Genomic DNA, 18243 nt, shown 5'->3' with positions numbered 1-18243 from the left:
AGGGACCTAAGAGATTTATTAGAGCAGCCTGATAATAAGGAGTTGCAGTAATCCAGTCTCAAGTAACGAACGCGTGAACCAATTTTCTGCATCTTTTGAGACAAGATGTGCCTGATTTTTGAAATATTACGTAGATGAAAGAATGCAGTCCTTGAGATTTGCTTTACGTGGGAGTTAAAGGACAAGTCCCGATCAAAGATAACGCCAAGATTCTTTACAGTGGTGTTGGATGCCAGGGCAATGCCGTCTACAGAATCCACATCACCAGATAATTGATCTCTGAGGTGCTCAGGGCCGATTAAAATTACTTCGGTTTTGTCTGAGTTTAACATCAAGAAGTTGCAGGTCATCCATGTTTTATGTCTTTAAGACATGCTTGAATTTTACAGAGTTGGTTGCTCTCCTCTGGTTTTATCGATAAATATAGTTGAGTGTCATCTGCATAACAATGAAAGTTTATGGAGTGTTTCCTGATAATATTGCCCAAAGGAAGCATGTATAAGGTAAATAAAATTGGTCCAAGCACAGAACCTTGTGGAACTCCGTGATTAACGTTGGTGGTTATCGAGGCCATCGTTTACAAATACAAACTGAGATCGATCTGATAAATAGGATTTAAACCAAATTAGTGCCGTGCCTGAAATGCCAATCGACTGCTCCAGTCTCTGTAACAGGATGTCATGGTCAATGGTGTCGAATGCAGCACTAAGGTCTAACAAGACCAGGACAGAGAGGAGTCCTTTATCTGCTGCCATTAAGAGGTCATTTGTAATTTTCACCAGTGCCGTCTCGGTGCTGTGGTGTTTTCTAAATCCTGATTGAAATTTCTCAAATAAACTATTATGATGTAGAAAGTCGCACAACTGATTTGCGACCACTTTCTCAAGGATCTTGGAGAGGAAGGGAGGTTAGAGATCGGTCTGTAGTTAGCCAATACCTCTGGATCCAGAGTGGGCTTCTTCAGGAGAGGTTTAATAACAGCCACCTTGAAGGAGTGTGGTACGTGGCCTGTTAGCAGAGACACATTGATAATATCTAATAGAGAGCCGCCAATTAAAGGCAAAACGTCTTTAAGCAGCCTCGTCGGGATGGGGTCCAAGAGACAGGTAGACGTGTTCGAAGTAGAAACCGTTGAAAATAATTGGTCACGGTTGATAGGAGAAAATCCAATAAGCTACTGATCACCTAAGCTATACTTGCACATAATATGACTTTACTATATTTTACCATTACAGTGCAGTGTAGAACTGTAGTGTTGTTCTCTGTTCAAACTTTTTGGAGGATTGATATCCCAAACTTACGAGCTCATTAACGATATCAACCCACACTTCTTGGAAAACGTGAGAATGGCCCGGGACTCGGATCTTGGTGGTTATAACACATGACGAATGGGACTCTTTTGTTTTAGACTTGATATACACATCATCTGCATCCGCTAAACACAACTCAATACAGCTAAAAGGACACAGGGCGCGTTACACAACGGCAAAAATGTACCCAAACTCTGACCCGTTTGTCCTCGATGTAAAGGCCAGCCAGCAGACTTGTTACACGTGTTCTGTCTATGCCCAAAAGTCTCCAACTTTTGGTTAAATATATTTAAAACGTATGGTGAGGAAGTCTGTACCCGTTTACCAAATAAAGCCAATGTGGTCGTAGCCTTCACAGCGCTTCTTGCTCGATGTTTGATCCTTCTGAGACGGAAGCAATGAAATGAGTCACGCGGTAAGTCTTATGACAAAGGAAGAAAAACAGGTTTGAGATGGGAGTGTTCATAAACCTAGATATATAAAGCTACATATTCAGAAGACAAAATCTCAATCGGAAAGACTCCGCGCTTCCCGAAGGCAACGAGTTAGATACAGCACATGGCAGCCGTGACCGTGGGGATCCTCCTGCTATTCGCAGTCCTTGTAGGACAAGGTGAGCTTTACATGGGTTTCCAGTTTTTGTATTGTTGACCAATATCTCTTTTAAAATGTATATTTAGTTTGTTTTTACTCTATGGTAATTTTGAAGGATGTATATGTTGTCCTGAAATGTCTGGTTATTTTACAAATTGTTAAAAGATATTTAAATATGATGGGCGGCTTGTCCATAAGGGCGATTAGGGCGGCGCACTGCCTAGAGGAAAAAGGAAAAGAAACAAAAAGAAGTCGGATTCTACCACTTCCCGTCTGATCTGCCTCTGTGTGTCATTGTCCAATCAGGTAACAGTCATTCAGTCAGCCTAAAGTCGCGCTTCCAATGGCCCCGCCCCTTCTGGGGCGACTTTGGGCGAAATGAAAATCGCCCCAGACCTCTCCCATTGACTCCCATGTTAAATCCATTTTTTTCACAAAACAGAGCTCTCAATGCATTCTCTATGGCCTCCGGGAGGGCTCGCCCCTCCAGCAGCGATTCAATTCTTTCTTTGAAAGAAACTCATTTTGGTCGGCGTAACAATGAAGACACATCGGCAACAATAGAATTAGGACCTCCTAGAGCAGCGGTAGCCAACACGTCGATCTCGGAGACGTTCCCTGTCGATCTCCAAAATAAAATGAAAATAAAATCAGAAACACATTGTTCCTCATTCTCGAAATTTTTTGAAAGTGTCTTCAGAAACGTTTTCTTCCTGACTGGAAGAGCGACGTCAGAAAAGATCTCCGCCTGATTTGACTGGAATGAACGCCTGAAAACCGGTTCTGTGACAGCCGTGTTGTCAGCTGTGCTCCCTGAAAGAGGAATGTAGGACTACAGGTGGGGCGTGCCCCTCTAGTGGGGGGCAGTGGTACTACAGGTGAGGCGCAGGGGAAATGCAGAAAGACCTTTATTGATAACTTCACATATTACACACGGTCAAAGTACAAAGACATAAAACTAAGTCATGAATAAATATATGTTGAAATGCTTGTACCTTCGTGTAAATGTTTACGTTACGGCATTAACAAGTTACGCTTGCGCGACAGCTGAGATTCTTGGCGACTTGCCAGGTCCTACCTCAGTGAGTTCCGCTTTTCTGCTGTTGCCCTTCAAAACAAAAGCTCAACATTGAACTTTTTTTTGTGCTGGAGAAATCTGGTTTACTTGGAAGTGATTGCAATTGTATTTATTCTATTATTTGAAAAAGCACAGATGCAGGAGTCACAAATGGTGATCTCATATTTATTATTATTATAATTATTTAAACCTTTTTGAAAAAATCACCAAATCAAAGACCAGGAGCTGGATTACTGACAGACAGCTCACAGACTGCCTCAGACTGTCTGTCTGCTTATGAACTAACTACAAGCTCACAGACAGAGTTCAGTCACAGCCGTCACACTGACTGGAGTCACATGACTTGATGGCATTGTGACGAAGCTACACATAGACAGCTGTCTGAAGGTCTGTGGTTTTGGGAGGGTTAATCATTATCAAAAAAATTGCCCCCCCTGAGAATTTTTTCAGGAGCCGCCTCACCTGAATATAAACTTCATAAAGAGCTGGACTTGAATATTCAACTCATGGGTTATTTGTCTGTTGTGTATGTATTCTGTTTTAATTTGTGTATTCGGATATAGAAATCAAAAGTATCACTCGGCATTATAAACATGCATAACACAATAATACAGAAAAATAACAATTCTTAACAGTGAATGAATGCCTTCAATAAAATCGAAAGACAATCTCGGCCGAGTCCTTCCCGGGTCACGTCATGGAGACGACCCGGGAGCCGGAGCCCACGACGCAGTGGCTCATGTCCAGATGAGCGTTAACCCGGGTCAGACTCGGGTCAAAAGGACTGAGCTGCAGAGCTGGAGAGCTGCAGAGCTGCAGAGCTGCAGAGCTGGAGAGCTGCAGAGCTGGAGAGCTGCAGAGCTGGAGAGCACACCTCCACAAGCAGTTGATGAAGCTACCGGAGCTGTCGTGCCATCTTGTGTCTGTACTTGCTCATTTCTTCTACACTATTAATGCTCATCTCTCTTTTCCTGCAGGGTCGAATGCTCAGGGTAAGCACAGTCATATTTAATTTGCTATGAGAGTTGCACTGTAACAACTTTGAACACAGCTACCCCTGAATCCGCCTCATGGCATATGTACTGACACACAGTTTGTCTATGTGCTCTTTCAGATTGTGGAGCGGCACCTCTGAACACAAGGATAGTGGGTGGACAGGATGCTACAGCTGGGTCATGGCCCTGGCAGGTCAGCATGCACATCAGACTCTCCGGTCGTCAAGGTCACATCTGCGGGGGGAGCCTGATCACTGACCAGTGGGTACTCACAGCAGCCCACTGCATCGTAACGTAAGAACAACGCAGAGCACTGGTATTGTTATTTTTTTTTTTTTATAGATAACGCTTTCGAATTTCAATAAAGTGGACTGGCTATCCATTTTTAAATAGTCTTAAAATAAATGTGGCTTTGGTAAGTATTTTTCAAAAGCATGATATTTCTGAGGGAGCAGGATTGTGCTGGAGAAGGATGTTTGAAAGTGAGTTTTATTTAATAGGTTGCACATAGTTTTTAATATGTTTTGTTACCTCTTATGAGAGGTACGCAGGCGGATTGGGGGTAACGAGTTGTGCCATCACTACCCAATGCGCATGTTCAACGCCACACACAGTCCTCTGATAGTGCTACAGGACTATATTACAAAGAATACTCACAAGCAATACTCCAAGAGTTTGTTAGCCTGCTTTCTGGAACAGTTCTAAGGTCATCTGTTGTTTTTAAAATGTTGAGTCAGATTCTTTCCACTCTTTAGTCAGAATGGTGCAGGTCAGACTTTTGCTTTTCCTCAATGAAAGAACTGACATTGACTGACCGGCTGTCCTTTTCTGATTAAACGTGTTGCGACCTGTGAGACTCAATGACCGTGTTTCAGGGCTCTCAAGTCTCACGCACTCCCGCCACACATCGAATTCCTCACGCTGAAAAAACCTCTCGTCGGCTATTTAATGCTTGAATGCAGGGGTGCTCAATACGCCGATCGATTGTTCCGCTGCAGAGCTCCGACGCCGGTCTGCGCGCATTGGGATGGAGCAAAAAAATAGTCACTAGCTGTATCACCACGAGTTGTAATGAAAACAGCGCCGCCTATCGTATCGGATATGACATGCTTTCAAAGGCCAATGATTCGAATTACTCACTGCCATGTATATTGGGATAACAGCAGATCCCCCAAAAGATAGCAGAGTCCGACTAAAGCAAGATTCGAATTATACCATCATGTAAACGCACTGAATGATTAACATTCATTTTTTTGTTATTTTTTTCCAGAAAAACGCTAAGTTCATGGATTCTCTACATGGGAAGACAGACTCAGACTGGCTCTAACATTCACGAGGTAAGCCGCACCGTGTCCCAGATCATCGTCCATTCTGACTTCAACAACAGCTTGTTCAACAACGACATCGCCCTGATGAAGCTCCAAAGCCCCGTTGTGTTCACTGACTACATCAGGCCTGTCTGTCTGGCCAGTAACACCAGCCAGTTTCACAACGCCACCCTCTGCTGGGCCACTGGTTGGGGCCGACTTGGACGTAACGGTGAGTATTGGCATGCTGACACGATAACCCTATGGGTAGTACATCGCTAAACATCAACATGTTAGCATCACGAACAAATTAATAGAGGACAAGACATATCGCATTGTCAGAAGACTTCTTGACGATATTGTTGAGCTTGTCTCAGAACACACACCCACAAAAACAATTTAAACAAAACCTCGGTGATGCACACAAGTTATTTGACGAGAAAACCAGCAAAGAATAAAAATATCCTTAAAACTGTGTGAAAGGGACTTTATCCTCTGATCTCATGCTCTCTCTTCCACAGAGCCCTCCCCATCCTCACTGCAGGAAGTTCAGGTTCCCATCATTGGAGAAAAGCAGTGCAGTTGCAACTACAGCCCAATTCCAGGGGCAAACATCACTGATGAAATGATATGTGCGGGACAAGGGAACAAAGGAACATGCCAGGTTAATATAATATGCCATTGTATGATTTTAAGTAGAGCTATTACAATATTTTGTTCAGTGAGAATATCTGAGGCTTTGTAAGGCCACTTAAGTTCGAAATACGCATCACTTATATTTACATTTGTTTAGGTGTGTTGATTGAGAAAGTATTTGTGTCTTTTTCCTCTCAGATCTGTTCGCTGTGTGTGTGTGTGTGTGTGTTTATGTGTGTGTGTGTGTGTGATGTTAGTCACATGTAGAGAGCAGAGGAAACACACGCTGCAGTGTGATAACAAATTAACCAACACCAGCATGTTGAAACAGAACCAATAAAAAGAACATACAATGATGGAGGTTATTAATTGTCTGGCGTTTAATAATTTAGCTCCAGACTATTTTAGGTTCCGGTACCTCTCTCTACTTTCAAATCACTGCTTTGCCTCTTTTTCTTTAGGGGGACTCTGGTGGTCCTTTGCAATGCCAACAAAACTCGCGGTGGATTCAGTCCGGCATTGTCAGCTATGGAGTACCGTGTGCCCTGGCTGGTTTCCCTGAAGTCTACGCCCGAGTATCTCAGTTCCAGACTTGGATCATGGATCAAGTGCCTGCGGCAAACGTTAGCTTTCTAACGTACGCCTCCAAAGGCACTGATGAAGACAACAACTTTGTGTGTAACCCACCCACAGTAGTTAAAACTACAAATGGTGATAGTGTTAATGTTCCTGCAGAACACTTGTTCACATCTCTGGCTTTGTTGTGTTACGTTATGTTTGTCTTATAAATGATAATGTATGTGTATAATATCACAACGATTGCAGTGGAGTTTGTGTTGTCAAAGTGCTGTAGTGGAAGATTTCCTCTGTTAATCTGGAAAGAAGGAATAAAGTCTCTGAATCAAAATTGCCTTCATCTGTTTTATTCCTTGCAAGGAGGAAAAGTCCGTCACAGCTCTCAGGGAACTCTGTGACACAAGATTCAACGAACACAAGCGTTGATTCTAAATTATACGACAACTTCAGAGAAGAGGTCCTCTTCCCTACATCCTGAAAGGTCAGCTCCTTATCTTGATCAGGCCCAGAGAACTTGTGTCTGGTCCCCCTCACACCACCTGGTTCCTGAACCCCCCCGTAGTGAAACACCATTAGTTTTATGACGGCAGGCTGGTCCATCCCTCATGTTCCCGTTACCCCAAACCACTCTCCCAATAAGCTACTGATCACCTAAGCTATACTTGCACATAATATGACTTTACTATATTTTACCATTACAGTGCACTGTAGAACTGTAGTGTTGTTCTCTGTTCAAACTTTTTGGAGGATTGATATCCCAAACTTACGATCTCATTAACGATATCAACCCACACTTCTTGGAAAACGTGAGAATGGCCCGGGACTCGGATCTCGGTGGTTATAACACATGACGAATGGGACTCTTTTGTTTTAGACTTGATATACACATCATCTGCATCAGCTAAACCAGGGGTCTCAAACTCAACTTACCTGGGGGCCGCTGGAGGTAGACTCTGGGTGAAGCTCAAGTATTCCACAAAAAAAGGGTTTCAAGTATTCAAAAAAAAACTGACAACTGATCCAATCTTCTCAATCTTTACTAATAAGTCAGAACGTGCAGAACATGAACGGTTCTTCAGAACATAAGCTTAACTTACTTCCTCCTACTCCTTGCTGCCAGAGACTTGGCAGCGCTTCCTCTCACACAGCTGATCCACATTTGGCTTGAGGGAGGAAGCAACTGAGACCCTCAGTATGGCTTTAAGATGGTCATCTTTAAGTTTGGACCTGAACTTTGACTTATTAAAGTTCATTGTGGAGAAGAGCTTTTCACACAGATAGGTGCTGCCAAAAAGGCACATGATCCGCTTAAACATCCTGGAAAGCTCAGGGAAGGTGGGGGGCAATTCTCTCAAAAATTGTCCAAGCTTGTCTGTTTTTCCACTCAACTCTCTGAACTTGGCTTTGAGTTCAGAATTGCACTGCAGGTCAATTAGCTCCATCTGAAGCACAGGGGGGGGCATCTTCCACATCGAAAGAGAAGGGATCAGCAAAAATGTGAAAAGTGTCTCTGTGTGTCTTGAAGTCTGCAAACCTGTTGTCAAATTCATCCTGTAGCTTTCCAATGGTATCAGCATACTTCTCACCACTGAATGTTGTGCCTGAATCCATGAGTGCCTTGCATGCTGGGAAATGGCAGAGGTTTGTCTGGGAAAGCTGGGCTTTCCATAATACAATTTTTGTGGAGAATGCTCTGACATTGTCATATGCAGCACTTACAAGCTGGCCCTGGCCTTGTAACTTCTTATTAAGTACATTCAGCTCCTGTGTGATGTCAACCAGAAAAGCTAAGTCCATTAGCCATTTGGGATCACTTAGTACAGGAACAGTCATCCCATCCTTCTCCATGAAGGCTTTCACTTCTGCTCTCAACTCAAAAAACCTCTTCAATACCTTCCCCCTACTAAGCCAACGTACCTCGGTGAAGTAGAGCACGTCCTCATATGCTGAATCTATTTCCTCCAAAAAGCGGAAACTGCCGGTGCTTTAAACCCCTGGATCTGATATGGTTGATGAATTTCACAACGTCAAACATCACATTGTCAAACTTCAGGCATTTGCTGCAAAGGGCCTGCTGGTGGATAATGCAGTGCAGAGTGATGGCCTCTTCCACACCCTCCTCTTCCAGTTTTTTTTTAACAAGTGCCACCAGTCCATTTTCCTCCCTGTCATTGATGGCGCTCCGTCAGTTGTTATTCCAGCAAAACGCTTCCATAGTAAGCCGGCATCCACAATGGAATCACACAGCTGGCGGAATATTTCCTGACCGGTGGTCTGGCCATGCATTGGAATCATTGTGAGCAACTCCTCCGTCACTTCAAAATTATCATCAACACCACGGACATATATTGCGAGCTGCGCAGTGTCAGTGACGTCTGTGCTCTCATCAAGAGCGAGTGAGAATGAATGGAAATGTTTAGCTTTCTCACGCAGTTGATCGTAAATGTTTCCTGACATGTCAGAAATGCGCTCTGCCACTGTGTTGGCTGAAATGCTAATATTACTAAACTGTCCCTTTTTTCCTGGGCAGACTATACTTGCAGCCTGTAACATGCACTGTTTGATGAACTCGCCGTCTTTGAATGGCTTTCCTGCCTTCGCGATCATCTCACTCACCACGTAACTAGCTTTGACAGCCGCATCACTCTCTTTGCTTGCTTTCTTGAAAAAAATCTTGTTGCCTCAGTAGACATGTTTTAAGTCTGGCGACCCGGTCCTCTCGCTCATCTCCCAGGTATTTTGCATACTCCTCAGCATGTTTAGTTGAGTAATGCCGCCTACAAACAATTATACTACAACCACTACAAACTACTACCTACACACACACCAAACAACAAACAACACACACACCAACACAACAAACACACCAAACACTACAACCACTACAAACACACCAAACACTACAACCACTACAAACACACCAAACACTACAACCACTACAAACACACCAAACACTACAACCACTACAAACACTACAAACACACCAAACACTACAACCACTACAACCACTACAAACACACCAAACACTACAACCACTACAACCACTACAAACACACCAACCACTACAAACACTACAACCACTACAACCACTACAAACACTACAACCACTACAAACACACCAACCACTACAACCACTACAAACACACCAACCACTACAAACACTACAACCACTACAACCACTACAAACACACCAACCACTACAAACACTACAACCACTACAAACACTACAACCACTACAACCACTACAAACACTACAAACACACCAAACACTACAACCACTACAAACACACCAAACACTACAACCACTACAAACCACTACAAACACACCAACCACTACAAACACACTACAAACACTACAACCACTACAACCACTACAAACACTACAAACACACCAACCACTACAAACACTACAACCACTACAAACACACCAACCACTACAAACACTACAACACTACAACCACTACAAACACTACAACCACTACAACCACTACAACCACTACAAACACACCAACCACTACAACCACTACAACCACTACAAATGGTGATAGTGTAGGGGACTCTGTTGGGAGCACATAATTCACAAGACGAGTAGGGTGGTGTGCATGATACGTGACCGGGTCCCTTTAAGAGCTGGGAGCGTAACCAGGGCAACGGGGTGGCGTCGAGGGGTTTAAAAGGTCACGAGGTGTCAGTGTCACTGGTGAAATGTTTGGGTGAGGAAATAAACGACCACAGAGGTGTGCAGCCAAAGAAAGTGACTTTGTCCATCTCGTTCATTCCCGCGCTCCTACATTGGTGACCCTGGCTCTACTGGACGGATCCAGAGACGAACATGACGACGCACGCAGTTTCGCTTAAGCTGCCGGAGTTTTGGGAGACGCATGCATCGGTCTGGTTTGCTCAAGCTGAAGCGCAGTTCGCACTCAGAGACATTACCGCAGACTCGACGAAATATTATTATGTCGTGGCGGCGCTCGGCTGTTCGACAGCGGGCCGAGTGGTGAGCATCCTCGAGAACCCCCCGTTCAGCGACAAGTACGCCACTTTGAAAGAACACTTGCTGAAGGCGTTTGGACTATCGGACACCGAGCGGGCTCGCCGGCTGCTCTCACTGAACGGCCTCGGCGACAGCAAGCCGTCGGAGCTTATGGACAAGATGCTGGCTCTCCTCGGGAGACACCAGCCCGAGTTTTTATTCATGGAACTGTTTCTACAGCAGCTGCCTTTGCAGGTGCGGTCAGCTTTGGCCAATTCCAGGATTACGGATTGTCGGGAGTTGGCCGAGGAGGCCGATAAGTTTTTTCTTGCCGGACAACAACACTGCGCGGCCGTGCAGAAGCCGGCGCAAGATGTATGGCTACCGGCGGAGACAGCGGTTGTCGCGGCAGCGGAAGCAAGTCAACGACGGGGAACCGCCGGCTTGTGTTATTACCACGCACGGTTTGGACCGAGGGCTACACGGTGCCGCTCGCCATGCAGTTACAGCAAGAAGGGAAATGCCGGGGCCGGCGCTCAGTAGCTGCCATGAGCGTCGGCCGAGCGGGCAGGCTGCTGTTCCTCCAGGACGACATCTCCGGGCGGCGTTTTCTGTGCGATACGGGTGCGCAGATCAGCGTCATGCCGGCATCACGGGTGGACATGCTGACAGACGGACATGGCCCCCCCCTTGAAGCCGCGAACGGCAGCTCCATCCGCACATTTGGGACACGGAGCGTACAGCTGTGTTTCAGGGGGCAGCATTTCCACTGGGACTTTGTGACGGCTAAGATTAATATGCCCTTACTTGGTGCGGATTTCCTGTGTGCCTATGGACTGTTGGTAGACGTCAAGGGCCGCCGCCTGATTAATGCTTTGACTTTCTTCTCTTACCCGTGCACACTAGGGGGAGCAGATGCAACCAGGCTGGCTAGCCTCTCAGCTGCGGATGAGTTTCTTCGGTTGCTGGCTGAGTTCCCGGACCTCACATACCCACCTTCTCATCCTCCACGGTCAAACATGGGGTAGAACATTACATCTCGACCACTGGCCCACCGGTACATGCCCGGGCCCGGCGCCTGGACCCGACAAAGCTCATCATCGCCAAGACAGAGTTTGACAACATGGAGCGCCTGGGCATCATCCGCTGCTCCAACGGCCCGTGGGCGTCACCCCTGCACATTGCACCGAAGCCTGGAGGTGGGTGGCGTCCGTGTGGGGATTATCGCCGGCTCAACGATGCAACGATCCCGGACCGCTACCCAGTTCCGCACATCCAGGATTTTTCTGCCCATTTGTCCAGTAGCGTGGTGTTTTCTAAGGTCGACCTGGTTCGAGGTTATCATCAAGTGCCCGTTCAACCTCTGGATATTCCCAAGACGGCACTGATCACACCTTTCGGCCTCTTTGAATTTTTGAGGATGCCGTTTGGCCTCAAAAATTCAGCACAGACTTTCCAGCGCCTCATGGACACTGTGCTTAGGGACCTGCCTTTTGTTTGTTTACCTGGACGACATCCTGGTTGCCAGTTCATCGAGGGCAGAGCATATGTCTCACCTGCGGATATTGTTTGCTCGGCTCAACCAACACGGGTTGATCGTCAACCCAGCTAAGTGTCAGTTTGGGTTGACAACCATTGACTTCCTTGGACATCGCATCACTAAAGACGGGGCCGTTCCCCTTCCAGCGAAGGTGGATGCGGTGGCTAACTTTCAGCGCCCGCTCACAGTGAAGACACTGCAGGAGTTTTTAGGAATGGTAAACTTTAACCATCGATTCATCCCCCGGGCAGCACAGTTGATGCGACCCTTTTCGAAGCCCTGAAAGGCAAGACTGTCAAACAAGCGGTTGACTGGACAGAGGAGAGGGACCAGGCATTTGGGGATACCAAGACTGCTCTGGCAAGGGCAACGATGCTGGCACATCCCGCACCCAAGGCTCCGATCGCCATCACCACTGACGCTTCAGATTTTGCAGTGGGCGCCGTGTACGAGCAGTGGGTGAAAGGGGCATGGCAGCCACTTGCTTTTTTTAGTCGACAGCTGCGTCCTAACGAGAGAAAGTACAGCACTTTTGATCGGGAGCTCCTTGGCCTGTTTCTTGCCATTCGACATTTCCGGTTCCTGCTAGAGGCTCGACAGTTCACAGCTTTTGTGGATCACAAGCCATTGACATTCGCTATGCGTAAGACAGCTGAACCATGGTCAGGCCGCCAGCAGCGGGCCGCTCTCCTGGAAAAGGCCGGAGTGTTCACCCCTGTGCCCACGTCGCAGCACGGCCTCCCGCAGTCACATGGCCCGTCCAGCCTAAAGACAGCACAGTACGTGTTCATTCGCCAGGACGGCCGCCATGGGCCCTTTAAACCGCCCTACGAAGGACCGTTTCGTGTTCTAGAGGCCGGGGACAAAACCTTCAAAGTCGACGTTGACGGTAAGGTGCAGCAATTGTCGGTGGATCGCCTGAAACCAGCACAGCTCGACCTAGACCAGCCGGTAAGGTTGGCCGAACCCCCGCGGCGCGGGCGCCCTCCTATATTTCCACCACGCCGCTGCAAGGCCCAGACGCTGCCGGCAACGGCTGCGCTGCCTCCAATTCCGGCTCCAGTAACAAGGAGTCGGGCAGGACGGTTGATTCGGCCCCGAGACTATGAGTGTGTTTTTTTGTTTTCTTTAGTCTTGGTGAATTCTGGGGGGGCGTATGTAGGGGACTCTGTTGGGAGCACATAATTCACAAGACAAGTAGGGTGGTGTGCATGATACGTGACCGGGTCCCTTTAAGAGCTGGGAGCGTAACCAGGGCAACGGGTGGCGTCGAGGGGTTTAAAAGGTCACGAGGTGTCAGTGTCACTGGTGAAATGTTTGGGTGGTGAGAAATAAACGACCACAGAGGTGTGCAGCCAAAGAAAGTGACTTTGTCCATCTCGTTCATTCCCGCGCTCCTACATTGGTGACCCTGGCTCTACTGGACGGATCCAGAGACGAACATGACGACGCACGCAGTTTCGCTTAAGCTGCCGGAGTTTTGGGAGACGCATGTGTAACATAGTCAACCTGGTCTGCATTAAATCCAGCTAAAATGGAATTTACACCTCCTGCTGTGGTTAAGGTGCACTTGCAGTTCATAACAAGACGCAAGGGATTGTGGGGGATCCCCAGAGCGACTCGGGACTCCCCAAGAGGTAACGTCTGTCTGAACGGGTCTGTGGGCTATATCGGGGTAATAGATGGGAATAGTGAATGAAAAGTGAGCTGGCTTTATTTGTTTGTTTAGTAATTGTCTTAAATTGTATTCGTCATGTTTTCATTGGGTTATGTATTTGTTTCATATGTTTCGCCGCCAGTCATAAATGTTAATCGTAGCTCACCTAGCTAACACGAACGTGGCTCCGTCTCTCTAGAACGGAGCACGTTGCCCACAGGAACTGACGACGTACTCTGTCCCTTTTGTATGAATGCAGACAACCTGATGCAGAATAAACAGTTGATACCAGCCTGCCCAGCTCCAGGGAGATTCATTGAACAGGAGACATCTCACAGGGGTTACACATGCATCGGTCTGGTTTGCTCAAGCTGAAGCGCAGTTCGCACTCAGAGACATTACCGCAGACTCGACGAAATATTATTATGTCGTGGCGGCGCTCGGCTGTTCGACAGCGGGCCGAGTGGTGAGCATCCTCGAGAACCCCCCGTTCAGCGACAAGTACGCCACTTTGAAAGAACACTTGCTGAAGGCGTTTGGACTATCGGACACCGAGCGGGCTCGCCGGCTGCTCTCACTGAACGGCCTCGGCGACAGCAAGCCGTCGGAGCTTATGGACAAGATGCTGGCTCTCCTCGGGAGACACCAGCCCGAGTTTTTATTCATGGAACTGTTTCTACAGCAGCTGCCTTTGCAGGTGCGGTCAGCTTTGGCCAATTCCAGGATTACGGATTGTCGGGAGTTGGCCGAGGAGGCCGATAAGTTTTTTCTTGCCGGACAACAACACTGCGCGGCCGTGCAGAAGCCGGCGCAAGATGTATGGCTACCGGTGGAGACAGCGGTTGTCGCGGCAGCGGAAGCAAGTCAACGACGGGGAACCGCCGGCTTGTGTTATTACTAGGGCTGTCAATCGATTAAAAAAAATTAACTAATTAATCGCACATTTTGAAATTGCGATTAATTAATCGCGATTAATCGCAATTAAAAGTTAAAAGTTAAAAGTTCATTCTTTTTAAAGACCAAACTTCACACAGAGCTGTGTTTCAAAGAGGCTCCTACCTATAAAGTGCCAGCGAGGTATTTAATATTGTGGATGATAAATTGTTTCTTCAGTGAAACATCAGATTAGTAAAAAAAAAAAATATATTGAGACCCCATTGGTCCTGTCATCTTTAACATTGAACAGCAGAACCAGTGGCCTTGGTAACTGACTGACATTCACATATGTCACGTTAACCCTCTGGAGGCTGAGGGCATTTTATACAAAAAAATTCACCTTTTAAAGGCGTTTGCATATGACACATACCCATGTGTTCTACATCAAACATTCCAGAACAATCTCAGCTCTATTCAATGAGGCTCAGTTGTCCTGGTGCCGTGTTATCTGCTCTCTGACTGACAGGCCTCACCCGTGATCAGTGTTGCCAGGTCCGCGGTTTTCCCGCGGAATTGGGCTACTTTTGAAGTGTTGCCGCGGGTTGAATTTTTTGTCCTTGGTTCGGGTAGACCTATTTTGCATGCAAATTACATGAATATCTTGAAATAAAAATCCATATTTTAAATGAAATAATTTATTTATACCCAAATCCTACCAAACTGACTCCAGATCAGCAGTACACACATGGACATGGACTTTAAAAGCAGTGTATATGGTTTGGCACGGGCATATTTTGAGTTCTGATATTGGGCTGGGTTTTATTGGCCATTGGGCTGGTTTTGGGCTGGTTTTGTTACACAGACCTGGCAACCCTGCCCGTGATAGAGCCTCACCTGTGAGGTGGGAGGTCCTTTGTGATTTACTGAGTGTTCATTGGTTGTTTTTCCCCAAAATGTTGACAGACAAACGGATTGACCAATCACGTTGAAGGTTTCGTGTGACGAGTTCTTTCCGCGCCGCGTCCCCCGACACGTCGCCCCTCCGTTCCTCTGTGTATCAGAGGGGGAGACGGGAGGAAGGAGGAGCAGGAGGAAACCCGACTGATTCATCCACGAGTTTAAACTGATTTCTGCTTCTTATTTTCTTGGAAAAATAATTGTTTAAAAAACGGAAACAGTGTTAAACCGTACTGCCGCGGTTTGACACTCGGTTTGAGTGTAAAAACTTCAACGAACACCGGAAGTAAACAAAGTTGCGTTAATTGCGTTAACATATTTTAGTGCGTTAACGCGGCCAAATTAATCGCATAGATTAACGCGTTAACGCTGACAGCCCTAGTTATTACCACGCACGGTTTGGACCGAGGGCTACACGGTGCCGCTCGCCATGCAGTTACAGCAAGAAGGGAAATGCCGGGGCCGGCGCTCAGTAGCTGCCATGAGCGTCGGCCGAGCGGGCAGGCTGCTGTTCATCCAGGACGACATCTCCGGGCGGCATCTTCTGTGCGATACGGGCGCGCAGATCAGCGTCATGCCGGCATCACGGGTGGACATGCTGACAGACGGACATGGCCCCCCCCCCTTGAAGCCGCGAACGGCAGCTCCATCCGCACATTTGGGACACGGAGCGTACAGCTGTGTTTCAGGGGGCAGCATTTCCGCTGGGACTTTGTGACGGCTAAGATTAATATGCCCTTACTTGGTGCGGATTTCCTGTGTGCCTATGGACTGTTGGTAGACGTCAAGGGCCGCCGCCTGATTAATGCTTTGACTTTCTTCTCTTACCCGTGCACACTAGGGGGAGCAGATGCAACCAGGCTGGCTAGCCTCTCAGCTGCGGATGAGTTTCTTCGGTTGCTGGCTGAGTTCCCGGACCTCACATACCCACCTTCTCATCCTCCACGGTCAAACATGGGGTAGAACATTACATCTCGACCACTGGCCCACCGGTACATGCCCGGGCCCGGCGCCTGGACCCGACAAAGCTCATCATCGCCAAGACAGAGTTTGACAACATGGAGCGCCTGGGCATCATCCGCTGCTCCAACGGCCCGTGGGCGTCACCCCTGCACATTGCACCGAAGCCTGGAGGTGGGTGGCGTCCGTGTGGGGATTATCGCCGGCTCAACGATGCAACGATCCCGGACCGCTACCCAGTTCCGCACATCCAGGATTTTTCTGCCCATTTGTCCGGTAGCGTGGTGTTTTCTAAGGTCGACCTGGTTCGGGGTTATCATCAAGTGCCCGTTCAACCTCTGGATATTCCCAAGACGGCACTGATCACACCTTTCGGCCTCTTTGAATTTTTGAGGATGCCGTTTGGCCTCAAAAATGCAGCACAGACTTTCCAGCGCCTCATGGACACTGTGCTTAGGGACCTGCCTTTTTTGTTTGTTTACCTGGACGACATCCTGGTTGCCAGTTCATCGAGGGCAGAGCATATGTCTCACCTGCGGATATTGTTTGCTCGGCTCAACCAACACGGGTTGATCGTCAACCCAGCTAAGTGTCAGTTTGGGTTGACAACCATTGACTTCCTTGGACATCGCATCACTAAAGACGGGGCCGTTCCCCTTCCAGCGAAGGTGGACGCGGTGGCTAACTTTCAGCGCCCGCTCACAGTGAAGACACTGCAGGAGTTTTTAGGAATGGTAAACTTTTACCATCGATTCATCCCCCGGGCAGCACAGTTGATGCGACCCCTTTTCGAAGCCCTGAAAGGCAAGACTGTCAAACAAGCGGTTGACTGGACAGAGGAGCGGGACCAGGCATTTGGGGATACCAAGACTGCTCTGGCAAGGGCAACGATGCTGGCACATCCCGCACCGAAGGCTCCGATCGCCATTACCACTGACGCTTCAGATTTTGCAGTGGGCGCCGTGTACGAGCAGTGGGTGAAATGGGCATGGCAGCCACTTGCTTTTTTAGTCGACAGCTGCGTCCTAACGAGAGAAAGTACAGCACTTTTGATCGGGAGCTCCTTGGCCTGTTTCTTGCCATTCGACATTTCCGGTTCCTGCTAGAGGCTCGACAGTTCACAGCTTTTGTGGATCACAAGCCATTGACATTCGCTATGCGTAAGACAGCTGAACCACGGTCAGGCCGCCAGCAGCGGGCCGCTCTCCTGGAAAAGGCTGGAGTGTTCACCCCTGTGCCCACGTCGCAGCACGGCCTCCCGCAGTCACATGGCCCGTCCAGCCTAAAGACAGCAGAGTACGTGTTCATTCGCCAGGACGGCCGCCATGGGCCCTTTAAACCGCCCTACGAAGGACCGTTTCGCGTTCTAGAGGCCGGGGACAAAACCTTCAAAGTCGACGTTGGCGGTAAGGTGCAGCAATTGTCGGTGGATCGCCTGAAACCAGCACAGCTCGACCTAGACCAGCCGGTAAGGTTGGCCGAACCCCCGCGGCGCGGACGCCCTCCTATATTTCCACCACGCCGCTGCAAGGCCCAGACGCTGCCGGCAACGGCTGCGCTGCCTCCAATTCCGGCTCCAGTAACAAGGAGTCGGGCAGGACGGTTGATTCGGCCCCGAGACTATGAGTGTGTTTTTGTTTGTTTTCTTTAGTCTTGGTGAATTCTGGGGGGGCGTATGTAGGGGACTCTGTTGGGAGCACATAATTCACAAGACGAGTAGGGTGGTGTGCATGATACGTGACCGGGTCCCTTTAAGAGCTGGGAGCGTAACCAGGGCAACG

The 18243-nt window shown here is 48.0% G+C and overlaps 1 protein-coding gene across 1 annotated transcript; it reads left to right on the top strand.

The window, feature by feature from the left end:
- Window positions 1-1842: 1842 nt before the first annotated feature.
- On the top strand, window positions 1843-6821 carry LOC130203802 (tryptase-like). The gene is made up of 6 exons (XM_056430218.1): window positions 1843-1923; window positions 3960-3974; window positions 4097-4271; window positions 5248-5516; window positions 5806-5948; window positions 6382-6821. The coding sequence occupies exons 1-6, from the start codon at window positions 1869-1871 to the stop codon at window positions 6706-6708; spliced, it is 984 nt and encodes a 327-aa protein (XP_056286193.1). The 5' UTR covers window positions 1843-1868; the 3' UTR covers window positions 6709-6821.
- Window positions 6822-18243: the final 11422 nt, after the last annotated feature.

This window comes from Pseudoliparis swirei, chromosome 13 (assembly GCF_029220125.1).
Source record: "Pseudoliparis swirei isolate HS2019 ecotype Mariana Trench chromosome 13, NWPU_hadal_v1, whole genome shotgun sequence".
NCBI classification, from domain to species: Eukaryota; Metazoa; Chordata; class Actinopteri; order Perciformes; family Liparidae; genus Pseudoliparis; species Pseudoliparis swirei.
This window is presented reverse-complemented; position numbering and strand designations above follow the sequence as displayed.

Bases quoted from the DNA above. Each gene is read 5' to 3' on its own strand.
- LOC130203802 (XM_056430218.1), top strand. From the start codon at position 1,869: ATGGCAGCCGTGACCGTGGGGATCCTCCTGCTATTCGCAGTCCTTGTA. The intron at 4,272-5,247 runs GTAAGAACAACG...ATTTTTTTCCAG, and splicing joins GCAGCCCACTGCATCGTAAC to AAAAACGCTAAGTTCATGGA. The intron at 5,517-5,805 runs GTGAGTATTGGC...TCTCTTCCACAG, and splicing joins GGGCCGACTTGGACGTAACG to AGCCCTCCCCATCCTCACTG.